A 26,794-nucleotide genomic window follows, 5' to 3' on the forward strand; every position below is an offset into this window, starting at 1 on the left:
CAATAACATCCGTACCTTGTTTCACTCAAGATGGCCTCAGGAGAACTGTGGGTGTTGAAGATGTCCATCACCTTGGAGGTGGCCTCGCCAGTCTCGTCCTTGATTGGCATCATACAAAACAAAAATCTATTTTTGGTTCCAAGCTCCCTTTTTAATAGGTTACAGAAGGGAATTTAGAGTTAAGCACGCACTCTTCCTTACTGACCTTAATGGATATCGCCTCCACCTACTTGGCAAAGTGATTGGTCACCGTCAGACACCCGCGGTTGCCATTCCTGGATTTAGTGAAGGGTCCGATCAGATCCACCCCTAACATTTTAAAGTGTTACAGAGAAGATTACTTTATTCTTACCCGTATCTGTGTCATGCAGTATGCAGATTTGCGCGCACACACACACACACACACACACACACACACACACACACACACACACACACACACACACACACACACACAGACACACCTACACACACACACACACACAGACACATTCAATAATAAATAAAGCAACCATTACAAAACAACTTATCAGTGCAAAAATGGTATTGTTACACTTACCGATCATGGTGAAACAACTTTGATGGGCTTCAACTCTGGCGCCACAGTCTTCACCCTCTCAAACTTAGCTTCTGGCAGGCTAGACAGGTACTGACCTTTTAGCACAGAGTCACATTGAAACACCGTGTGCTCTCTGATATGACATTCATTGAAATCACAATCATTTCAGATATAATAGAATGTGATTGATAAACAAAAGGTTATTTCACTTGCCAAGCTGTTCACATCCTTGACAAGCCCACGCCAGAAGAAGCGTAGGTTTATTTTGGCAATCATGCGCTTCATTCTGAAATGGCCAGATGCTTTCGGTCTGCACGGCCTCCTTAATAAAAAGCACCCTGCTGTGTGGCTGGCCATCCTTCCCTCGTAGGTACATGTGATTGCCTAACAAGTTGGAAGAGAAGAGTTGTTGAAATAGTGATGTCTAAGTCAATTTGCAGTGCTGTCTTTCTCTGTTTCTCTCTCTCTCCATCTCTCTCTGTCTTCCACTTTCATCCTTTCTTTAAAATGTTCTCCCCCCTCTGTCTGTCTGTCTGTATGTATATGTCTGTCTAGCAAAGACACCTAGTTAAGTGCAGTTGGAATGATCATAATTGCTCACACCTATCCATTTGATTGATCAGGGTTTATTATAGCTAGATACCTCAATATGACAGACATATAACTACATGTATTGCTATCAACATGTACAGTAGATGACTAACTAGCTAGACGGAATGGTTGTTGAAAAATGGTTATCTAACAGAAGTTAACTGCTTAACATTACCCTGAATTATGAATTTGTGAATTTCTCTGCCCCCTACGAAATTTGCTTCTCTTGTCAAGATCAGTGGTGCCTTCATGGTACTTTGCCTTGTTGGAAAGATAAATTGGTAATTCGGCCAGGATTACTATAAATTTAGATAGTCTACCCAGCTAATTTACCAATCTAAAAAATATTAGCTGACATGGGCAAACAAAACGGTCACTGAGTTTATCAAGAAGTGGATAGGAGATGTTGTACCCACTGTGACTATTCAAACCTACCCTAACCAGAAACTGTGGATAGATTGCAGCATTCACATAAAACTGAAAGCACGAAACACTGTATTTAACCATGACAAGGTGACAGGGAATATCGCAGAATACAAACAGAGTAGTCGTTCCCTCCGCAAGGCAATCAAACAGGCAAAATGTCAATATCGAGACAAAGTGGAGTTGCAATTCAACGGCTCAGACACAAGACGTATGTGGCAGGGTCTACAGACAATCACAACTACAAAAGGAAAACCAGCCACGTCGCGGATACCGACGTCTTGCTGCCAGACAAACTAAACACCTTCTTTGCCCACTTTGAGGATAATACAGTGCCACCGATGCGGCCAGCTACCAAGGAATGTGGGCTCTCCTTCTCCGTGGCTAACGTGAGTAAAACATTTAAACGTGTTAACCCTCGCAAGGCTGCCGACCCAGACGGCATCCCTAGTCACGTTCTCAGAGCATGCGCAGACCAGCTGGCTGGTGTGTTTACGGACATATTCAATCTCTCCCTATCCCAGTCTGCTGTCCCTACATGCTTCACGATGGCCACCATTATTCCGATGTAATCGCCATCACACTGCACACTGCCCTATCCCATCTGGACAAGAGGAATACCTATGTAATAATGCTGTTCATTGACTATAGCTCAGCATTCCACACCATAGGACCCTCCATTCTCATCATTAAGCTTGAGGCCCTGGGTCTCAAATCCGCCCTGTGTAATTGGGTCCTGGACTTCCTGACGGGCCGCCCCCAGGTGGTGAAGGTAGGAAACAACATCTCCACTTCGCTGATCCTCAACACTGGGGCTCCACAAAGGTGCGTGCTCAGCCCCCTCCTGTACTCCCTTTCACCCATGACTGCGTGGCCATGCACAACTCAATCATCAAGTTTGCAGACGACAAAACAGTAGTAGGCTTGATTACCAACAACGATGAGACAGCCTACAGGGAGGAGATGAGGGCTCTCGGAGAGTGTGGTGTCAGGAAAATGACCTCTCACTCAACGTCAACATAACAAAGGAGATGATCGTTGACTTCAGGAAACAGCAGAGGGAGCACCCCCCATCAACAGCAGTGGAGAAAGTGAAAAGTTTTAAGTTCCTCTGCATACATATCACTGACAAACTGAAATGGTCCAACCACACAGACAGTGTGGTGAAGAAGGCGCAACAACGCCTCTTCAACCTCAGGAGGCTGAAGAAATGTGGCTTGTCGCCTAAAACCCTCACAAACTTTTACAGATGCCGAATTGAGACCGTCCTGTCGGGCTGTATCACCGCCTGGTACGGCAACTGTACCACCTACAACCGCAGGGCTCTCCAGAGGGTAGTGCGGTCTGCACAACACATCATCGGGGGCAAACTACCTGCCCTCCAGGACACCTATAGCACCCGATGCCACAGGAAGGCCAAAAAGAACATCAAGGACAACAACAACCCGAGCTACTGACTGTTCACCCCGTTATCATCCAGAAGGCAAGGTCAGTACAGGTGCATCAAAGCTGGGACCGAGAGACTGAAAACAGCTTCTGTCTCAAGGCCATCAGACTGTTAAACAGCCATCACTAGCACAGAGAGGCTGCTGCTTATATACAGACTTGAAATCATTGGCCACTTTAATAAATGAAACACTAGTCACTTTAATAATGCCACTTTAATAATGTTTACATATCTTGCATTACTCGTCTCATATATGTATATGTATATACTGTATTCTATACTATCTATTGCATCTTAACCTATGTCGCTCTGACATTGCTCATCCATATATTTATACATTCTTATTCCATTCCTTACTTAGATGTGTGTGTATTAGGTTTTTGTTGTGGAATTGTTAGATATTACATGTTAGATATTGCTGCACTGTCAGAACTAGAAGCCCAAGCATTTCGCTACATTCACAACGACATCTGCTAACCATGTGCATGTAACCAATAAACTTGATTTGATTTGACTGTCAGTAAGAAAAGGAAAACTGCTGATGCACCACCAAATGTAGAAATTGTGTATTCTACTGTTCTTAACAGTAAGTTCCCCCAAAATATTAAAAAAATGTTGGTCGGGGGCCTAGGCAAGAGTTTTCCAAACTCGGTCCTGGGGCCCCCTCTGGGTGCACGTTTTGGTTTTTGTCCTAGCTCTATACAGCTGATTAAAATAACCAACTCATCATCAAGCTTGGATTATTTGAATTAGATGTATAGTACTAATCAAATCAAATCAAACTTTATTTGTCACATGCGCCGAATACAACAAGTGTAGACTTTACCGTGAAATGCTTACCTACAAGCCCTTAACCAACAGTGCAGTTTAAGAATAAGAAAATATTTACCAAGTAGACTAAAATAAAAAGTAATAATAAAAAGTAACACAATAAGAATAAGAATAACAAGGCTATATACAGGGGGCACCGGTACTGAGTCACTGTGTGGGGTACAGGCTAGTTGAGGTAATCGATACATGTAGGTGGGGGTGAAGTGACTATGCATAGGTAATAAACAACAGCGAGTAGCAGCAATGTACAAAAGGGGGGGGGGGTGTCAATGTAAATTGTCCGGTGGCGATTTTATGAATAGTTCAGCAGTCTTATGGCTTGGGGGTAGAAGCTGTTGAGGAGCCTTTTGGTCCTAGACTTGGCGCTCCGGTACTGCTTGCCGTACGGTAGCAGAGAAAACAGTCTATAACTTGGGTGACTGGAGTCTCGGACAATTGTATGGGCTTTCCTCTGACACCGCCTATTATATAGGTCCTGGATGGCAGGAAGCTTGGCCCCAGTGATGTACTGGGCCGTACGCACTACCCTCTGTAGTGCCTTACGGTCAGATGCCGAGCAGTTGCTATACCAGACGGTGATGCAACTGGTCATGATGCTCTCGATGGTGCAGCTGTAGAACCTTTTGAGGACCTGGGGACCCATGCCAAATCTTTTCAGTCTCCTGAGGGGGAAAAGGTTTTGTCGTGCCCTCTTCACGACTGTCTTGGTATGTTTGGACCATGATAGTTTGTTGGTGATGTGGACACCAAGGAACTTGAAACTCTCGACACGCTCCACTACAGCCCCGTCAATGTAATCCATGATCAGCTCCTTAGTCTTGCTCACATTGAGGGAGAGGTTGTTGTCCTGGCACCACACTGCCAGTTCTCTGATCTCCTCCCTATAGGCCGTTTCATCATTGTCGGTGATCAGACCTACCACTGTTGTCGTCAGCAAACTTACTAGGGCAAAAACCAAAGCGTGCATCCAGAGGGGGCCCTAGGACCAAGTTTGGGAACCCCTTACTTAGGTGACCACCTACGTAGCTTACAGTATACCAAGGGCCAGCCCTGCTTCAAGCAGTGTAGGCATGTGTGTAAAACCCTTGAATTCATTGGTATTAAAGTGTTCACCATTATTATATTCTGTGTTTGCAGGTAAGCCATGCATTTCTCTATTTCAAGGCATTGATTTGGAAAAGAGGAATTCAATAGCAATGTAGGTTTTTCTTTCATTATCATGAATATTGGCCTTGTTTGATATTCATGGAGAATATTATGAGAAGATAAATTGTTTCATCTTAGATTTCATTGAACCATGTCATGAGAGAATAACTCCCCTCGATCCAGTGGGGTGTTGCCAGAGAGGTGTGATAGATTGATAGATTAGAAATTGGGTTATGAAGGAATTTAGCAAAACACTACTGGACCACATCAACTTGATCTATGGTACACCAATGAATTGTGATGTATATGCGAAAGATGAAATCACTTTTTATTGTGGTGAGTTTGGCTCAAGACCTGGGAAGATATTGTATTGCTGTTGTAGATGGATTCATTCAATTAAGTTGATTTGTTGGGGGGGGGGGGGGGGGGGGGGGGGGTGCAGTTAAATGCCCTTTTTAAGCATTGGTTCATAATGTTCAAGGCTACTTTTTTTTAGGTGTTAGTTAGGGTTTTTATATCATGTCATGCATGACAGGTCTATGGATAAAGACAATTTGATGGAGCTCAGATGTGCTTTGTTCTGAGGCAAGGGGTGGGTGGGGCAGGGGTGAAGGGGTTAAGGTGTTACATTTTCATCTGAGCAGGTCGGGGACAGTGTGAGGCAGCCAGGTGGCTCTGGGGAACAGAGGAGACACCCTAGTTCAATATTTCATCCTGACGGATCTTGATGGTGTGAGAGGGGTCAGCGGTGAAGACCGATGGGAAAATGCTAAAGTACCACTCATAGTGGAGAAAATACAATCTGAGACAAGAAGCAGAAAGCCGAGGGATAGATAAGTGGAACGAGAGGCGCAATGGAGAAAAAGAGCAGAGAAAGAGAGCGGGAGAAAGAATGGGTTATAAGGAGAGATTGGAGAAATAGAGAGGGAGAGAGAGAATTATCATTATGCTTGCTCTGTATTCATCAAAAGTAGTCCATTCTCTCTCTCTCTCTCTCTCTCTCTCTCTCTCTCTCTCTCTCTCTCTCTCTCTCTCTCTCTCTCTCTCTCTCTCTCTCTCTCTCTCTCTCTCTCTCTACTTACATTTGAATCATTTAACACTCTTATTTAGCGTTACTGACAGTAAGTGCCTGTATCAAGGGGAACAACAGCATAAAACGTACATTCTTTTATAGAATCCAAAACCTCTTAAAACCCCTTAAAAAGCAGTAATATCCACAGGAGCAATATGCGTAATGAACCCCCACCCCAGCCTTCTGTGCGGCATATTGAATAAGAAGCCCAATTGAAGAGCTGGCCCTTTGCATAGTAATGATAGACACACACAAGTACAGTACACACACAAATTCCACTGAGATCCACTAGACCTATTTTCCTCTACACATGATGAAGAAACACACTCAAATCATTTTCAGTTTGGGATGCTTCAACCCTAAGGAGGAGAGATAAACAAGTGCAACAATAGAAAGAAAACAGACTGTCCCCTGGGGCTTTCTGAGCCAAGTTAACATTTTTTAGAAGATCAAATTGATCTGTACTAACGGAATAATATTCCTATTCGAATATTAAATTGAATCAAGATTCTATGAGTTTCATTCTACTCACTGTCACTGTGAATGTTCCTATCCCGTGACCCACTCAAGTACACTATGGGGAAATTCCTTCTCGTCTCTCTCTCTCTCTTCTCCCTCATTCTCCCTCTCTCTCCTCCTGTTGCAAACAAATCCATACTACACCAAACATATTCACTTCTCACGGTACATGATTACGAAAAAGTACTCAAAGTTTAACAGTTGTACTAAGACAGTGGGGGAAAATTGATTGATCTTTCTCTACCTCTGTCTTTCACTATCTTCAGGGGATAAATCCAGTAGTCTGTGCGCTCAGTTTACAGCAGACTCTCTTCTCTTCACCCCTCAGACCTCATTGCTTCCTCTCTTCCCCTCTCAACTTCCTCTCATGTGATAAGGGTCTGCGTTTTTATTAACACCTGGGAAGCGTGTTGTTTCTCATAAGTTATGAGCGTCCCCCGCGTTTGACTTGCAAATGTTTTGGTGTGGCAACAATCTATAGCGGCGTGGCTGATGATAACTAACTGACTGGCCTAGGCAGCGAGGTAATTGGGAAACGCATAGGACGGAGGATTACTTTTGACAGGTCATTCATCCCACTTTAGTTAATGGTAAGCGTGCCTGGCGGCCGTGAATGGAACATTCAGACCTCACGGTGGGGGCTGGCTCAGTGTGTTGACCAGTTCTCTCCCCCTCTCTCTCTCATTCTCTCTCTCTCTCTGATGCCGTCACATCACTGCAGTGGTGGAATCCTAAACAGTAGACTACGAGGACACATAAAGCATAAGTATGTTATTGGGCAGCATTTGAGCTGATGGCCACAGTCTTTTACTAAATGTATAAGAACACAAATACTATTATTTTGAATATAATTATGACAATATGCAAAAAGGCTGATGTGTTATACAGTGATATATGGGCATATAGAAAATATAATGTTGATAAATTAACAAAAATAGTGCTCAGTGTTTTGTTTGTCCAGTTTATCACAGTTAGGAAGGGAAAGTCACTCACACACACACTGCCACTGCGTCTCATCACTGTCTAGTCTTGTTGCATTATCTCCTGCTCTGAGTGAACCGGTCTCACGGCCGACGCGCTCAACTGTCCGACAGACAGGCTGCTGTCGGCTGTCGGATAGTATCCATTAAACAGCCTGGTTATTCCTCTATCGTCAGGGGCGATGGTCCCCTGACATCTCCCCAGCACATCAGCATGAATCACAGAGGACACATGAATGAAAGGAGACACTCTCTCGGACGGAGAGAATAAAAATAGGGAAAACTACACGTCCGTGGGCTTTGATAACAGGCGTGTGACTTAGCATGAAGATGTGTGTGTGGATGGGGAGATATCTCAATGGAAGCCGGCTCCCAGCAGGAGGTTCTCTGTGGAGTATGTGGCGCAGTGGGTGGCTGATGGGAGAGTCTGATGGAGGAATGATGTGTCGCTAGGAATGCAGCTGTGCTGGCTAAGGCCCTGTTCACACTCAAGTGTGAACTGATTTACAACACATTTGTTTAAACGGTTATGATACAACAGCGTTTTTCTGCACCAAAATAATTACACAAGTGCTGTGGAGATACCGTAAAAAATGTTTTGCAGACAAGCTCTATCAGGTTGTATCACCATTGTGTCAAATACGTTGTACATCAGTTGTACAACCGGAGTGTGTACGGGGCCTTAGACCGCAGCTGAGTGGTGGAGGACTGTGTAATGGACAGAGTTTATACAGTAGATCTAGAAGAGAGTTCTGTGAATGTTATGTGATGAGGCTACGCACTGAATATACACCAAGGTTACTTGTGTGAAGTACTTCCCTAGTAACTTTGGTGTATTGTGTGTTTATTATTCTAAGTCTATATAGCCCTGTCCCAATATTCATTTGACACTGATTGTGATGGTATTTCTGCATTTCTGACCCTCAAGCCCAGTGCGTGTTTTAAGTAGAAGGTCATCCTTTTTTTTGTGGCACAGATGTTTCTCACACTCGATACGTTTCCAGTCCTCCATATTAGCCTATTTCCCAGCAGGCTGTAGCTAATGTATCGGTACTGAAGCTTTCCCTGCCAGGGACCTGTGCCAGATTTATGTCATCTTCTCTCCAAAACTTGGGTGAGATTTACAATGGAAGAATGTTGCGTAACACACGTTTCTTCAATTCACCCACAGTATAACTCTACTCACGAACTTGTGTCGACATTTTATGATTGCGTTAATCCAGTTATGTTCTTGTAGAATGTTCCCTTTTAACAGTATAGTTATTGCCCTATAGATCTAGATCTATAGACAGGTGGGTTATTTAGCAATGAACCGATGCGTGTGTAACTGTGGAGCACAACAGGCAGGGTTGGCTTAAAATCAAAGGATTGTTGACATGTCAACTATATTTCCTCTCCAAATCTTTATTGAAAACATAAATACATTTGCACAATGAGCACTTATTGTCTCTCAAATATATTGTTACTGTAGTTGGTTAGCTAGCTAGCAAATGTTTGTCACATTAGCATAGATGTGACAAGAGTCAGAAACACCTCAAAACGATGTTATCAAGAACAAGATGCAACAAGCTGAAACGATCCACCTATGATTCCCCACATGGCAGCTTCTTGTCATTGTTGCTAGCGATTTGACGGTCCAGAATCAAAACAACCCACAGACTTCTGCTGTGGACGCTCGTGCATCGTTTTTGTGACATTGTCAGCTAACCCATCTATATACACTACCCTTCAAAAGTTTGAGGTCACTGAGAAATGTCCTTGTTTTGAAAGAAAAGCAATGTTTTTGTCCATTTAAAATAACATCAAATTGATCAGAAATACAGTGTAGACATTGTTAATGTTGCAAATGACTGTTGTAGCTGGAAACGGCTGATTTTTTTATGGAATATCAACATAGGCGTACAGAGGCCCATTATCAGCAATCATCACTCCTGTGTTCCAATGGCACATTCTGTTAGCTAATCCAAGTTTAGTTCCTCTGTCCAGTGTCTGTGTTATTTTGCCCATGTAACAGTATATCTTTAGACCGTCCCCTCGCCCCGACACGGGCGCGAACCAGGGACCCTCTGCACACATCAACAACAGTCACCCACGAAGCGTCGTTACCCATCGCTCCACAAAAGCCGCGGCCCTTGCAGAGCAAGGGGAAACACTACTTCTAGGTTTCAGAGCAAGTGACGTAACTGATTGAAACGCTATTAGCGCGTACCCGCTAACTAGCTAGCCATTTCACATCCGTTACACCCACCTTAATATTTTATTTTTATTGGCCAGTCTGAGATATGGCTTTTTCTTTGCAACTCTGCCTAGAAGGCCAGCATCCCGGAGTCGCCTCTTCACTGTTGATGTTGAGACTGGTGTTTTGCGGGTACTATTTACTGAAGCTGCCAGTTGAGGATTTGTGAGGCGTCTGTTTCTCAAACTAGACACTCTAATGTACTTGTCCTCTTGCTCAGTTGTGCACCGGGGCCTCCCACTCCTCTTTCTATTCTGGTTAGAGCCATTTTGCTCTGTTCTGTGAAGGGAGTAGTACACAGCGTTGTACGAGATCTTCAGTTTCTTGGCAATTTCTCGCATAGTATAGCCTTCATTTCTCAGAACAAGAATAGACTGACGAGTTTCAGAAGAAAGTTCTTTGTGTCTGGCCATTTTGAGCCTGTAATCGAAACCACACATGCTGATGCTCCAGATACTCAACTAGTCTAAAGAAGGCCAGTTGTATTGCTTCTTTAATCAGAACAACAGTTTTCAGCTGTGCTAACATAATTGCAAAAGGGTTTTCTAATGATCAATTAGCCAACATTAACAATGTCTACACTGTATTTTTTATCAATTTGATGTTATTTTAATGGACAAAAAAATTATCTTTTCTTTCAAAAACAAGGACATTTCTAAGTGACCCCAAACTTTTGAACAGTAGTGTATATCTGACCTCTTTTTTTACACGGATATATTCAAAGCCATCGCTACCCTGCCTAATTGTTGTCATTTTAATTCAAAATTCAAAGTTTCAATCCAATTTTAACCCAATTATTTTGAGTTTACTAATCTAATGCATAAAACAACAGGTAGCTCCCCCTAATCTAGCTCTAACAATGGAACTTTTCTCTGTGTCGGATGGCTGTTCACTCCTTTAAGCTCGGTCATTAGACAGATTGAGGTGCAAACAATATCAAACAGAGAGAAAGAGGGTGCAGCAACACATGATAAAGGAAGTAAATGCTTCAACAGAAGTATCTTTTACACCTTCTTCCTGCCTTAAACTTCTAGAATTTGATCTATAGACTTTTGTTTTGGGGTACAGCACGACGTTGTTTGAATTGATCATGTGCTATTGGCTGATGATTATTGAACTTGATTTGAACAATGAAAGACCAAAGAGAGAGTGAACAATTACATTTTATTGTGTCTACTGACTAAGATTAATGTGCACTATGTCTGTGTCTGAGTTGGAAGACAGCTGCTGTAGCTAATATTAAACGTCTAACCCCCGAAGAAGCTCTAAAGCAGGGCTCATCAACTATATTCAGCCGCGGGCCAATCTTTTCTTGAGCGGATGGTCAGGGGGCCGGAACATAATTACAAATAATTTGTAGACTGCAAATTGGCCGCAAGAAGCCCAAACATATATAATATTTGACTAAAACATAATCATTTCAAACCTTGCTTTGTATACGATCACATATATCTCTCTACTATGGAACAGATTTCCAAAATTAAAATCACTTGTAGCTGATTTGCTGGTGTTTTTACAGTCTTTTGTGTCCAGCAATAAAAAATAAAAAATAATACAAAGAAATCACCTGCCGCAAGTTAGGGAACCCTGCTCTGAAGCAAATCATTTTCTCTTTCCACCCCACCAAGGGATGTAAGGTGGTTGATTTAGAGGTCTGCTCTAACACTGTATCTCACTTAGATTCTATACTCTCCTCTCTCCCCCCAGATGGACCCAGTTCAGAAAGCTGTTATGCATCACACGTTTGGAGTTCCTCCCTTGATGAAGAGAAGACACGTCTCGTGCAGCGTGTGCCAACTGAGATTCAACTCACAGGTGAGTGAGCTTCGGGGTACCAAATGCCCTCTGAATCCAGTGTTGTGTTGTGTTGAGTCGTACTGACCTGAATAACAAAGCACAACGGTCCACTCCTACATGTTCGACCCATATTTACAGGATCACAGAAGACGTTGACGAGGTCATACTTCAAGCAAAGTCTTGCTTGAAAGATAAGACATAATGGGCTCATGAATCTTGAAAAGTATATGTAATTTGTTATAAAAGGGGACACATTGCATTCTTATATAAGATGTCAGTTGTGAAATAGCACATGATGTCACTTGTCTCATATGAGGATGTTTTCTGAATAATATATCCAGCACAACATGCCGTCTTTGTAATCTAGGGCAACTTTCTTGTAAAGGCTTTAAAGTTGGAGTAAGCAACTGTTATCTTGCAATACATTACAGCAGTTGTTTAATAATAAACAAAGTAGTTCTGATATAACCCTCATTACTAAAATGCATGGAAGCTGAATATACAATTTCCTTATTCTTACCATCAATACGCATTTTCCTACAATTTAAAACACATTTTTGAGCCAGGGGTAGTTAATTCAGTAGCATTACAAAATGGCATTGTCATACTTCCTCCTCTAAGGAAGCTAGCTATCTATTCAGGGCCCCAATGTGCTAGTGATTACTCAATGCGGCGGTTATTATTTCTTCAGCATTGAGGTCTAGCCCAGGATAATCATCATCCATCCCAGCCATCAATCACAACTCCTGAACAAACAGATAAAGATGGTGTTTACCTATCAAATCTCCGTGGTACCGGGATAGGGAGAATAAATTTCAGTTTGATGTCACTTGGGCATCAAAAATACTTTATCATCTTTGCAGATTGACTATATAGGAGTTTAAATTGGATGGAGAAACCTGGTGGACTTGGAGGTTGTTTGGGTGGTGGATGGTGCGTGTAGCTTAGCTTACTTTGGTGAAGAACGGAATACCTGAACTTTTGAGTGGTGAAAAAAACTAAAATACATACAATATGATTTAATTAAAGCGGTCTTTCCATTGTACCATATAATTGGGATATTCCCACCCAGTTTTCCTCTGCGCTAAGTCAAAAATGCCCCAATAAGCTGACACAGCTCTCAAATATCTTGCTGAAACAGTAAAACTATTTTTACCTTGAGTCATTCAACCTGAGGAGAGAACTACTGATGTTCTGATTGGTGACCAGTAAAACACAAGCCACAAACACACTCACTACCACCAAACCAGTCTCACACTGTGGAGAACTTCACACTCACTCTCTCCACCTCTTGCTTGGCTGTTGACAGAAAATGTCAGTCTATAAAAAGGGCCTGAAGTATCTGCTTTTCTTCTTCAACTTGCTGCCCTGGATCGATGAATACATCCTTATGAGTGTCTCCATCTACCAAAGTGAATATGGATGGAAGCAGTATTGCAGATGAAGCAGTCCCAGCTCTAAACCTGAGTCATCATCATGGTGTTTGGCTTCCTGGGTTGTGTTGGAGCTGTTGTGACAAGGTAGGGGTGGTATACAGAAGATAGCCCTATTTGGTAAAAGATAAAGTCCATATTATGGCAAGAACAGCTCAAATAAGCAAAGAGAAACCACAGTCCATCATTACTTTAAGACATGAACGTTAGTCAATCCTGAAGTTAAAGTTTGAAATTTCTTGAAGTGCAGTCGCAAAAACCATCAAGCGCTATGATGAAACTGGCTCTCATGAGGACCGCCACAGGAAAGGAAGACCCAGAGTTACCTCTGCTGCAGGGGATAAGTTCAATAGAGTTACCAGCCTCAGAAATTGCAGCCCAAATAAATGCTTCACAGAGTTCAAGTAACAGACACGTGGTTTTATTGATCTAATTACACCGCCAGCAAGATATTTCCCTACAGCCACCCATATACTGTAATATAGTGACTATAACCCAACCAAAAAATGTCACCGGTTTGGCTGATCTATATGTTTAGAGTATATTTTAAGAATGATTTAAAGAATGCACAGAACATGAAATATCACACGTGGGAATGCACTTGAATTTTTCTGTGAGATGATTGACTGACTAAATGGCTAATTGACAGTCTTATTTGGTAAGATGTCTTTCTCACTTATAGACCATCCAAAAACGAATTGCCTCCTTCCCCACCTTAATCTGGTCTGTGTCAAATCTCAAGTATCGTTAAGGCAATTCTTCCACATCATTGCTCTAATGAAAGATTAATTATGGTCTTGATTACACTAAACACTCATCCATATCACTTGTCTTCTGGCAAAGATCTACTGATGGCTTGGATAACTGGAGCATGACATAAGGAAGCAATATATTGGAGGAAAGATAACATAGACATTAACCAGGTTTCCATCCAATCTTTTTATGCGTGTAAAGAACATGTCGGATAAAAAGGCCTGATGGAAAAAGCAAATTTGTCAGAAAACTTTCCAAATATCAACCAAACAAAATACGCTAGACAAGGTGGGATCTTTTTGTGTCTGTAAAATTAATGATGCGAGAAATGGCGGTGGAAATGCCTTTATGCGCAAATATTGATAGAATGACCATCATATCGAAGTAAATTTGAAGTCACGCGATGATATTGTGTGATCCTTCCACTACGACTCGTTTAGCAGGCTGTATATTAGGCTACAGATGAAATAAGTTATGATGAACTTCACAGGGGGGTGAAAGTGCACGGTGATTGATGCTCCTTTCCAATAAATATCTAGGGTCTTATTCTGATGACATGATAATCGATGCTTGGCTGCCATTCGGGAAAAATACAAATGATCTTGCTCTTATCATGTAGGTAGCCTACCCGCACTGTATCTGCGAGATGTTGGTTAGAAGGCACGTGCCAAGACCAGAGATTCGCTATATAACACATCATTTCCTCTGACTTCAGAATATTTGCATGAAAATCTGTTGCCAATTGGATGGAAACTAGCTAGTGCCATGTTTGGCTTTTTGTGGTTCCTTGCATTAGAGGATTTAGTATTTTATGCATTTTCCAATGCCAATAATTGTCTATGTCCTCCACAGACTAAATCAATTTAGGTTGAGTGTAGAGAAAAGGTTTTTATTCTGGAAATTTCCATTTTGTTGATTTGCTCTAATGGCATGGAGACATTTTCTCCTAAAAATTGTAAACAGCAAGTAAGAATTATTTTCACGGGCAAAGTCAGCCAGAAAGTAGGTGGAGGTAAACAAGGACGACTGAAAGTTTTTGCAAGTGGCCCAGTCCATGCGTCTGGGTAAATCCGTTGTGAAGGTAAATCTTGGAAGAATCGTGTCTGGACTCTAAACTCAAACAGCTACATTAATGAAACATCAGACTATCACAGATTCACCATCACATGGCCCCTGATACTATACTGACATGTGAGACAAAGACAAAAATCACATAACAGGCAAAGAAGCATGGATAACATTGTAAATAAAACTGGGACAAACTCTGCAGCACATTGTCCTTGTTAATGTCATGGATGTTCTTTTGATGCTGAAGCCCTTTAAAGTTTGTGTCTACTCAGCACTATAAAAGGCAAAGCTTTGTAATACCTGCTCACTGTGTTTTGTATGTTTCATGAGTCACTGATTTGAGTTAGTTTTTGGTCATAGTTTGGCCAGGTTTCAATCGAGCCTGCTATTTGTTCTTCTCACAGAGCCAAGCCTTAGCCCACTACAAAGGAACAAAACACGCCAAGAAGCTGAAATCTCTGGACGCTACCAAATGTAAGCTCAAAGGTTCAGTGGTCACCAAGGAAACCACCAACCACGAAACCCCTAAGAGCATCAACCCTCCAGCAATGTGCTACGGCACTGACAGGAAAGGTTGGTAATTTTCCTTTACTTTCCTTCCGTATCCACAGTTTTTTCCAATCCCCATCCACTCTCTCTGTCTGTCACTCTTTTCTTTGTCACATCCATCCAACAAATTTCAAAAGGTGCCAAGTCTGCCGAAATACCTGACCAGGTCCCTTTCGTGTAAAGGTTGCAAAAGATAACAGTACAGAAACAGTGTGCCGATAGTTCTCTTTCTCCACATCCATTTGTTTTCACCTGGATAACATTACTGTAAATGTTGTATATCTGATCATGGTGTCACAATAGAGGAAGTTGGGAGCAGGAGGAAGTAGATACAGGAGACGTCTTGATGATGTATATTTACTACAGAAGACAGGCACCAGGACCAGAAAAGCTTGACTGTCTTTTATCTTTCTAAAATGTAGTCAGTGGAGGGTGACCTTCTGTCAATTCCATTAGTCTTACAGCTAAACCCATTGGACCTGGAGAACCAGAGTGCTATCTGGGTAACCTCTGTCCACTAGTGAAGTCTTCCTGTATCCATCTTTAATTGCCTAATAAAACGGCACCAATGAAACCTTGGACCATGGCTCTCCAGGATTAGGTCTGAGTGCCTCAGTCTAGGGCCTACAATTCAATGTTCCATGAGTAAATGATTTTAAACCAGGAGCACATTTCTGGAGCACATACAAGCATTCATATTTTTAATTTATTTAACCTTTATTTAACTAGGCAAGTCAGTTAAGAACAAATTCTTATTTTCAATGATGGCCTAGGAACAGTGGGTTAACTGCCTTGTTCATGGGCAGAACGGCAGATTTTTACCTTGTTAGCTCAGGGATTCGATCTTTCGGTTACTAGTCCAACGCTCTAACCACTAGGCTACCTGCCGCCCCATAATTGAGCTCAGGTTTTGCGATTCCTCTTCACATTCTGTAAGGCACTGCATTGTGAACACTCTGGTCCCATATGCTCACACCTGCAGAATAGGATAATTCACAATTTACGGAGAGGGTATCAACATATTTCAAAAGTCATAAGATATTTATTCCAATGGGACAATGTTTTGTCCCCACATTGTAGTTACTTTACCCCTACCTACATGTACGAATTACCTCGACTAACCTGTACCCCCACACATTGACTCGGTACCGGTAAACCCTGTATATAGCCTCGTTATTTTCTTGTCTTACTTTTTATAATTTTTTACTTTAGCTTATTTGGTAAATATTTTCTTAACTCTTTCTTGAACTGCATTGTTGGTTAAGGGCTTTTAAGTAAGCATTTCACGGTAAAGTCTGCACCTGTTGTATTCGGCGCATGTGACAAATAAAGTTTGATTGGAGTTGTGAAGGTAGAGTATACCAGGTAACTTTTTAATATAACGTTTGCTACACAATGGGGGATTTCGTCAATGTATGTGTTGGTCCTCCTCATGTTTTCTTAATTGAAACCCCCTTTAGCGAGAGCTGATATCACTCTTCAGTCTGGTACACACCTAATGAATTCCAAAACAAGCTTTAGTTTATTCAGCCAGTATATATTTTAATATTTATGCATTTGTTAGAGAAATGCAGTCCAGAGCTCACTCATAGGTGTGTTTCAAGAGCAAGCCCACATCTCACTATGTGGAAAATATTGTTCACAAAATAATGTTTAAAAATAAGACCCTGAAAGGCCTCAAAGACAGACCATTAAACACTGTATCGGGAAAGGAACAAATAGCCATAAATCATTTTCATCACTGACCTCCCAAAACAAAACAAGCAGGTTTCTCCTCCACCTCACTATCGTGTCCACAAAGCGTAGGAGCATCCGTTTGTCAAAAGTGGCGTTGGGTAATGAATATTAATGTGCTCAGATGTCAGGGAAATTAATTGGCGAGGCGGGTAAACGCCACATTATCTTTAGGGCTGAAGTATTTAGCGGTATATCAGTGCCCGTGAGCTCCTCTAATGAAAAGCAGAGGTCAGGGAAGAGAAATGGCTACGGAGAGCAGATATGAGGAATGGGGAGAGGAACTGCAGTCTCTCTTGATAGTGGGCTCTCAGTGTTGATGCAAAACTTCTGCCAAAGAGCCATTATAACACACATTTTGTGTACATGTGAGTTCATGTATTTTCTGTATGCATTTTGAGGATGTGCGTGTGTGTGTTTTAGACTTGTGAACTTGTGTGTGGCTTCGAATGGACAGCTGGCCACAGTGAGATTGTATAGATTAGCCAATGACTTAGCCACTGCTTGTCAAGCTGTGTGTGTGGGTGTCTGTCTGTGTATGTGTGCGTGCGTGTGTGCGCATGCACGTGGCTAAGAAAGAGAAGAGTCGCCCATAGCGCAGTCGCCATCTCTCTGTTCCAGTCCAGTGCCTGAGGAAATGTACCCTGATATTAGCTATTAAAGAGCAGATTGTCAGGGGAGCCATGCCTGCACTGGCAGCAGCTGCACAATAGAGCAGGCATGGGGCATGGGGGCTAGCTTAGGCTTGTTCAGCCGTCAGTTAACCACTAAAGCTCCCCATGCACGTCTCCTAACCAACAAGGAATTCAAAGATCCAAATCTGTACGCACTGGGTTGGAAAAAGCCCTTACACACAGACATGCATCACAAAGTGGCAAAGCTGATGACTCTGTGCATGAAACCTGCTTTTCACTTGCGTGGAACTATGATTTACTGTAAATACCCTCTTTTGTGAGAAGTTCTGAGGAGGTTTAAAGCTGTAGAAACTTTTCAAAAGGATTTAGTCTGGAGAATGAATTCCAATGAGGAAGGAGGGGCTGAATGAGTCAACGTAAGATCTATGACCCTTGCTGTGAAATATCTCAAAGATCATTTTGCTCTGTTATCCAAATGATAATCACTACCATTACAAATACACTTCTGTATCAAAGCTACTTTATCAAGATCCTAATCACAGTAGATTCAAAACTGCCTCTGTAGTTGGCCTGAAAATCAAAATGAAGAAAGGAAAGAATGCCTCACAACTGCAGGGCCTTGAGGGGTTTCTGTCCTTTAAGTCATGGTGGCATATAATGGGGCTCAATCATTTTAATTAAAGCGCTTAATCCAGCATCATTGAGAAAGGTAATCAGATATCATGGGGCGCTCTGTGATTGCCTGGAAGCCTAACGAGAGTGTAAGGATTTGAGAAGAGCATTTCTGCTCTATCGCCAAAGGAAATCTCCTGGGCAAACTGAGAGCTATAGAGGTATAGAAACAGGTGACATGGGCCTGCCGAGTGGCGCGTTGGTCTAAGGCACTACATCGCAGTGATAGAGGTGTTACTACAGACCCTGGTTCATTCCCGGGCTGTTCCACAACCGGCCGTGGCCGGGAGTCACATAGGACGGTGCACAGCGTCATCCAGGTTAGGGGAGGGTTTGGCCAAGGGGGCTTACTTGGCTCATCGCTCCCTAGCTATTCCTTGTGGTGGGCCGAGTGCCTGCAGGCTGACCCCGGTCGCCAGTTGAACGGTGTTACCTCTCACACATTGGTGCCGGGTTAAGCTGGCGGATGTTAAGGAGCGCGGTTAGGCGGGTCATGTTTGGAGGACGCATGACTCCACCTTCGCCTCTCCTGAGCCCATTGGGGAGTTGCAGCGATGAGACAAGATCAAAATTGGGGGGTAAAAACAGAAACAGACGACGAAAAAGATGGGGAGCTCTCCAAGAGGGTCATGATAGCTGTCTCTTTTCCCCAATCAAATTCCCTCTTTCTTTGTGGCATCCACTCTCTTTCCCTCTCTCTCTCTTTAATTGTGTCCCTCTTTTGATTCGATCTCCTCTCTTCCCCCTTTCCTTCCCTTGCACTCCCTCCTCTTTCTTTCTTTCACATACTGTATTTTTCATTCCCTCCTCTCTCACTGATGCTTCCTCTCCAATCTCTCTTTCCCTCTCCACGCTCTCTTTCCCTCTTCACGCTCTCCTTCCGTCTCCTTACTCCTTTCCTTATTTACTCTATTACTCTTATTTACTTTTATCTTCCCTTTTTTCTCTCTCTCTCTCCCTCTCTACCCCCCCCCCCTCTCTGAGCCCATAGCTGTCAGTCCCCACCCGCTGCCTCTCTAGATTGATCACAGTCATTACCTTCATTAATGAGAGGTGATTGAGTTCTTAACAGAGCCAGTTAGGTCACAGCGAGTGGGGATATGGATTACTGGAGCCTTCCCAGAGTAGAGGGCATTTTAGGCCAGCCAAGTACACTATAATCACCTGCTCGCGAAAGGCAAATGGCTCTTTTAATGGCGTTATGGAAGATGAGTGCACTGCAATGCAAGAACAAACACATGCATGTGCCTACATTGCTTTTTGAACAGGCCGCCCTTGATTGAAATGGAGGTGTGTCACTGAAATGGGATTTCCTGTTTAAAAGATGAAGCAACGAAGAGTCACATCCGTGCTTGTGCGTGAACAGTACACAACCACACACATACTGTAAATATAACATACTGTAAATACCTACCACAAAAACACATTGTACATAGAGAGAGTACATACTCAAAAGCACATGTATAGAGACACGCATGTGCGCATGCAAGCACAATACTTGTATGTTGACAGACAAACTACAAAAACGCATTTAACCCTGCTTTTCAAGGACAAATCAAATCATTATCTTGTGCTGAAAACCTGCCAACAGAAGGAGGTAGGTTGACAGCTCTTGGTCTCTAGTGAGTTGGCTTTGATTGAGTGATTGGCTTAGTGTGAGTGCAGGGTGTTTTGATACCTAGCACTCAAGAGAAGGCTGGGAGTAGCTGGATGATAATTGCAGGGGGGTGAGGGGGCACTGTTATTGTTTTCCTCTTAGCATAAACAGTATTCATCAGTGACAAGGTGAGGCCCACCATCAATTACCATCCAATTAAAGATTCACTCAAATGCTAATTATGGTGGCGTCATGTGATATAACAGAAATATCAAGTATCAACTAGAGTTAATGGTGTATATTGTAATGTGGATATTGTAGAGTATTATGAATGAAATGGTTTGGGGTCATGTGGAACTTCATGTAAAGTTTTCAAATAATTTAATTGAGATCTTATGGAATAAGCAACTACAATTCATGCACTGGAAGATTGATCAATACTCAATGACATTGTCACGGTCGTCTGAAGAAGAGGGAGTGGACCAAAGCGCAGCGTGGTAAGTGTTCATGATTTATTATTTTTTTTAAACACTTGAACAAAATAACAAAGAGCAAAACGACAACGAACAGTTCTGTCAGGTGCAGAAACACAAAACAGAAAACAACTACCCACAAAAACCATGTGGGTAAAAGCTACCTAAGTATGGTTCTCAATCAGAGACAACGATAGACAGCTGCCTCTGATTGAGAACCACACCCGGCCAAACACAAAGAAATACAAAACATAGAAAAAAGAACATAGAATGCTCACCCAAATCACACCCTAACCAAACCAAAATAGAGACATAAAAAGCTCTTTACGGTCAGGGTGTGACAGTACCCCCCCCCCAAACCCCCCCCCCCCCCCCCCAAAGGTGTGGACTCCGGCCGCAAAACCTGAACCTAAAGGGGAGGGTCTTCGTGGGCATTTCACTGCGGTGGCGGCTCTGGTGCGGGACGTAGACCCCGCTCCACCTCTGGCTTGGCCCACTTTGGTGGCGCCTCTAGAGCGGGGACTCTCACCGCCAACCCCGGACTGTGGACCCTTGTTGGGAGCTCCGGACTGGAGGGCGTCGCTGGAGGCTCCGGACTGGAGGGCGCCTCTGGAGGCTCCGGACTGGAGGACGACACTGGAGGCTCCGGACTGAAGGGCGCCTCTGGAGGCTCCGGACTGGAGGGCGACACTGGAGGCTCCGGACTGGAGGGCGACACTGGAAGCTCCGGACTGGAGAGCGTAGCTGGAAGCTCCGGACTGAAGGGCGACACTGGAGGCTCCGGACTGGAGGGCGACACTGGAAGCTCCGGACTGAAGGGCGACACTGGAGGCTCCGGACTGAAGGGCGCCTCTGGAGGCTCCGGACTGGAGGGCGACACTAGAGGCTCCTGACTGGAGGGCGTCGCTGGAGGGTTCAGACTGGAGGGCGACTCTGGAGGGAGGAGACGCAGAGACAGCCTGGTGTGTGGGGCTGCCACAGGGCCCACCAGGCTGGGGAGACCTACAGGAGGCCTGGTGCGTATAGGAGGCACCGGATGAATAGGGCTGTGGGGGAGCACTGGAGTCCTGGTGCGCAGCCTTGGCACCACTCCTCCAGGCTGAATGCCCACTTTAGCCCGGCCCCTCCAGAGTGCAGGCACAGGTCGAACCAGGCTGTGGGGGAGCACTGGAGATCTGGTGCTTAACACTCGCACCTCTCCATTTGGCTCAATGCCCACTTTAGCCCGGCACGGGCGGAGCGCAGGCATAGGACGAACTGAACCGTCCCAGCGCCCCGGAGACACAGTACGCAGAGCCGGCGCAGGATACCCTGGGCCGAAACGGCGCACCGGAGACCAAACGCACTGAGCTGGCACAATCCGCCCTGGCTGGATGCCCACTCTCGCATGGCACTTGCGGGGGGCTGGCATATAGCGCTCCGGGCTATGAGTGCGCACTGGAGACACCGTGCGCTTTACCGCATAACACGGTGCCTGACCAGGCAGTACGCTGTACAGGCAGTACCAAGCGCCTGACCAGGCAGTACCAAGCAGTACGCTGCTTCCGGTAAGCACGGGGAGTTGGCTCAGGTCTATCGCCTGACTCCGCCAATCTCCCCGTGTGCCCCCACCAACATATTTTGGGGCTGCCTCTCGTGCCTGCTGCGCTGCCTTGCCTCATATCGCCGCCTCTCAGCTTTCGCTGCCTCCAGTTCTTCTTTCGGGCGGCGATATTCCTCAGCCTGTCTCCAGGGTCCCTTACCGTCCAATATCTCCTCCCAAGTCCAGGAGTCCTGAACCCTCTGCTCCTCCATACCACGCTGCTTGGTCCGTTTGTGGTGGGTAGTTCTGTCACGGTCGTCTGAAGAAGAGGGAGTGGACCAAAGCGCAGCGTGGTAAGTGTTCATGATTTTTTTTTTTTAACACTTGAACAAAATAACAAAAAGCAAAACGACAATGAACAGTTCTGTCAGGTGCAGAAACACAAAACAGAAAACAACTACCCACAAAAACCATGTGGGTAAAAGATGCCTAAGTATGGTTCTCAATCAGAGACAACGATAGACAGCTGCCTCTGATTGAGAACCACACCCGGCCAAACACAAAGAAATACAAAACATAGAAAAAAGAACATAGAATGCCCACCCAAATCACACCCTGACCAAACCAAAATAGAGACATAAAAAGCTCTCTACGGTCAGGGCGTGACAATTTAATTGTCACAAATCACATTCATTCTTTTACGTTCATCAACACTAATAAATGAACGCATTTTTGTGTTTGTAATTACATACCAAAACTAACGGCTACTCTCAAAATCACCTTAATAGCAGAAAGTGAATGAATTGCTTGTTCTTGGACTGTGATAAATGTGTGTCTAGTGATGTTGTAACTCCCATCAGTATTGTGCTTCTCTGACACGTCTACTGGGATAAATAAGAGCCATACATAGTGGTTCACTAAAATAGCACGAAATAATTCACTATTGATTCGCTCCCTTGGCTGGCGATCTTCACTCTGTGTCATTGCAGTAGAGAGAACTGAGAGGAATTGCCATCGATCAGGGGATGCTGCCGAGACTAAAATGTCATTTTGGTAAATGAGGAGCCAGTTCACTGTATTTTTTATAACGACTTGTGTTGTTTCTCTCATCAGATCTTATTGATCCATAGATGACTTTGATCTCTCGACATGAGACAATTATTTTTGGTGCAGTAGTCGTCTTGTAACATGTTAATTTACCTTCCCTGCTGAAATAGCATATCTATCGCCCTCTGCAGATGGCTTTCCAGGTGCATCGCCACTACCACTATCTCCTGTGCTCACACTGGCTCCAACCCTGGGATCCCTGGCATCAACCCTGGCACCCATGACATCAATGTTACCACCCGTGGCACCTACGCTGGCATCGAGTCCCAACTCATCCACAGGGACAGAGACTACCTCAGCTACAGGATGGGACGACCGGGCCTCGCCCAAACCCAGCTCACCTTTAGAACCAGACATGGAGGTGAAGCAAGAGGCTGAGACAGACGCGGAGACAGAGGAAGAGAAAGCCAGGCGTCTGCTCTACTGCTCGCTCTGCAAGATGGCCGTCAACTCGGCATCCCAACTGGAGGCTCATAACAGCGGTGAGAGACCTGCCCTCCTCTCAGGGTCTCCTGTCCCTGAGGGGCTCAATCGCTAACCCTGTATAGCAGCTCTTAAATAGAGTTCACTCTTCTGTCAATGAGAAGAACACAGCCAATCATGTCCATCAATTGATTGGTAGGGTCTATTCATTAGCAAATAATGTCAGTGCCTCTCAATGCTGTTTCATAATAGTGGCAAAGGACTGTGGATGCAAATGCTTGAAAGACCTTATTGTGACTCACTTTTTCCTATTTGATCATCCAGGTACGAAGCACAAGACCATGCTAGAGGCCAGGAGTGGTGTGGGCTCCATCAAGTCCTTCCCCCGGCCAGGGGTCAAGAGTAACCTAGCTCCGCCCACCAAGGCAGTCACGGGCCTGCAGAACAAAACATTTCACTGTGAGATCTGCGATGTACACGTCAACTCTGAGACACAGCTAAAACAGGTGAGCTACACCAGGGTGTTACATGAACATTAGCCATTGTATATTATCACAGTTCCATGAGTGAACATTGTGAATTTGGTTAATAGAAATTGTTTGAATTCACTATATTTAAATGTCATGTTCTTATCAGTGGTATTACTGTATCTGTCTCTCTTGGGTTCGTTGAAGTAGTGTCTAATTGGAAATGATTACAAAGCCTACGTAATATAACCTTGAAATGACAGAAAACAGTTTTCAAGCATTGATTACACTAAATGAATAGAAACAAATTAGTAGGTAGGCTTTCAAAACTGGATGAATGGAACATGTCTTAAAGTTTTTTTATATATACATTTGGACTTTTAGAGTGCCGCATTGATCATGCAATTTTGACATATTGCATTTACTGGCAATTTTCGTGTACCTCTACGGCTGACAACCCTTCCAAATCAATTAGTGGTGTTCTGTCCTCCTTGGTCGTTTAGAGCCCCCTTAACTCTTAAGGTTCCGGCCCTTTTTTTCAATTTTCGCCTAAAATTACATACCCAAATCTAACTGCCTGTAGCTCAGGACCTGAAGCAAGGATATGCATATTCTTGCTACTATTTGAAAGGAAACACTTTGAAGTTTGTGGAAATGTTAAATTAATGTAGGAGAATATAACACATTAGATCTGGTAAAAGATAATAAAAAGAAAAAAAACATAGTATTTAAAAAACAAATGTACCGTCATCTTTGAAATACAAGAGAAAGGCCATCATGTATTATTTCAGCCCAGGCGTAATGTATATTTTGGCCACTAGATGGCAGCAGTGCATGTGTAAAGTTTTAGACTGATCCAATGAACCATTGCATTTCTGTTCAAAATGTTGTATCAGGACTGCCCAAATGTGCCTAATTGGTTTATTAATACATTGTCAAGTTCATAACTGTGCACTCTCCTCAAACAACAGCATGGTATTCTTTCACTGTAATAGCTACTGTAAATTGGACAGTGCAGTTAGATTAACACAAATTAAAGCTTTCTGCCCATATCAGATATGTCTATGTCCTGGGAAATGTTCTTTTTACTTACAACCTCATGCGAATCACATTAGCCTACGTTAGCTCAACCGTCCCACGATCCTGTAGATCTAGGACCAATCACTTGTAGTCACTCTCTTTCTTACCTTACTGTCCTCTCCATCTCTCCTCCAGCACATCAGCAGCAGACGTCACAAAGACCGAGCGGCAGGCAAACCGGCCAAACCCAAATACAGTCCCTACAGTAAACCCCCGAAAAGCCAGGCCACACAACCAGTAAGTCCCTCCTTGTCTCAATACAGAATCACAGAATCATAGGAATCACCTAAACAATCAGAAAGTCTCTACTCCACAAATCTATGTCACCAAGATGTGAGAGACACGATTGAGGGTATCTCTTTCTCTTGTTTTGTCATCTAAAACAGTGTTCTTCATTATTTGTTTATTCAATAACCCCTGGATATGTAGTTGATACGGTTTGTGACTTTACAGGCCTAGTAAAAATGAAGGTCTGAGACCAGCATGCTAAAGGTGGAATGTATTGGGGATTCATCTGGGGCCAAATGGCAGAAAAAAATGAGGGAAAAGTCAAGTTTCCATCATGGGTCTCATAAAGTGGCAGACAGAGATAACTTGCGACCAGGCCCAGGGGTTGACAATCTGTGGGAAATGACTCCTCTAAATCCCATCATCAACTGTATTAACCCAGAGGAGACACTTTTATATGGAAAGAGCCAAGATTCCTCCCAGTAGGTTAGAATACATGAGTCAGTTGATTGACAGCACATAACAATTTCCATCTTGGTGTTCAGAGGAAGCTCCATTTCCCTATCACTAATACAGAAGACGATTTCAAAGGGCTCCATTGACCTTCAAACCCATACTCTCAGACACTGATTTAGTTTTTGTTCTCTGTCTCTCTCTCTCCCTCTCCCTCTCGCTTTCCCTCTCGCTCTCCCTCTCTGTCTCCCTCTCTATCTCTCTCTCTCTCTCTGTCTCTCTCTCTCTCTCTCTCTCTCTCTCTCTCTCTCTCTCGCTCTCGCTCTCGCTCTCTCTCTCGCTCTCACTCTCCAGGTGAAGCTGACAGTGGGGAAGGAATTGTGCCAACCTCAGATAACCCAGATAATGCCCGCTCACCTGGCAGCATTGACAGCAGCAGCCATGGGCTCGGCCTTCCCTGGCCTCCGCTCCACCCACGCTCCCTCCCATGGCCCCACCCTTTTTCAGACACAGACCCTCCCTGCTGCCCTGCTCCGCCCCGCCCCCGGGCCTGTCAGGACCTCCCATACACAGTTACTGTTTGCCCCCTACTGACTCACAACCCCACCCTATAGACTCCATGGACTTCCCATGACGGCCGTGCCACGGAAGTTGTTATGAACCAGAGTCCCCTTCCCTCTGCTTATCCCTCTATACATTTGAACCACAGGCCACCTTCACCAGAATATGGGGATAATAGGCACAGAGGAATTGTTTAACCCATACTGACAGATAAACCCTACTGAGCTGGCCAGACCTCGCGTTATGGATTTCCCAAGGAACCCATCAATGACCCAGAATTGATCAGCGTCCCCTTCCCTCTGCTGTTCCCCCTACATTCAGAGAAGAACCACACCGGAACGAATAACGGCTAAAATAAACAGATGGCCGCGGTGTGTTAGCGATCACCTGCTGGGTGTGAACGATCCAACATGTAGAATCATGGGGAAATAATAGCCG

The 26,794-nt window shown here is 44.0% G+C and overlaps 1 protein-coding gene across 1 annotated transcript in view; it reads left to right on the plus strand.

The window, feature by feature from the left end:
* znf385d (zinc finger protein 385D) overlaps nucleotides 1-26,389 on the plus strand; it is a 43,830-nt gene extending 17,441 nt beyond the window's left edge. The window contains exons 3-11 of the mRNA XM_038977418.1: nucleotides 11,512-11,619; nucleotides 15,260-15,346; nucleotides 15,588-15,614; nucleotides 15,827-15,836; nucleotides 23,276-23,505; nucleotides 23,536-23,626; nucleotides 23,892-24,073; nucleotides 25,250-25,351; nucleotides 26,150-26,389. Coding sequence (XP_038833346.1) covers nucleotides 11,512-11,619; nucleotides 15,260-15,346; nucleotides 15,588-15,614; nucleotides 15,827-15,836; nucleotides 23,276-23,505; nucleotides 23,536-23,626; nucleotides 23,892-24,073; nucleotides 25,250-25,351; nucleotides 26,150-26,389 — 1,077 coding nt within the window. The remainder of the gene's footprint in view (nucleotides 1-11,511; nucleotides 11,620-15,259; nucleotides 15,347-15,587; nucleotides 15,615-15,826; nucleotides 15,837-23,275; nucleotides 23,506-23,535; nucleotides 23,627-23,891; nucleotides 24,074-25,249; nucleotides 25,352-26,149) is intronic.
* The last annotated feature ends 405 nt before the right edge of the window (nucleotides 26,390-26,794 follow it).

Source organism: Salvelinus namaycush, chromosome 37 (genome assembly GCF_016432855.1).
Source record: "Salvelinus namaycush isolate Seneca chromosome 37, SaNama_1.0, whole genome shotgun sequence".
NCBI lineage: Eukaryota > Metazoa > Chordata > Actinopteri > Salmoniformes > Salmonidae > Salvelinus > Salvelinus namaycush.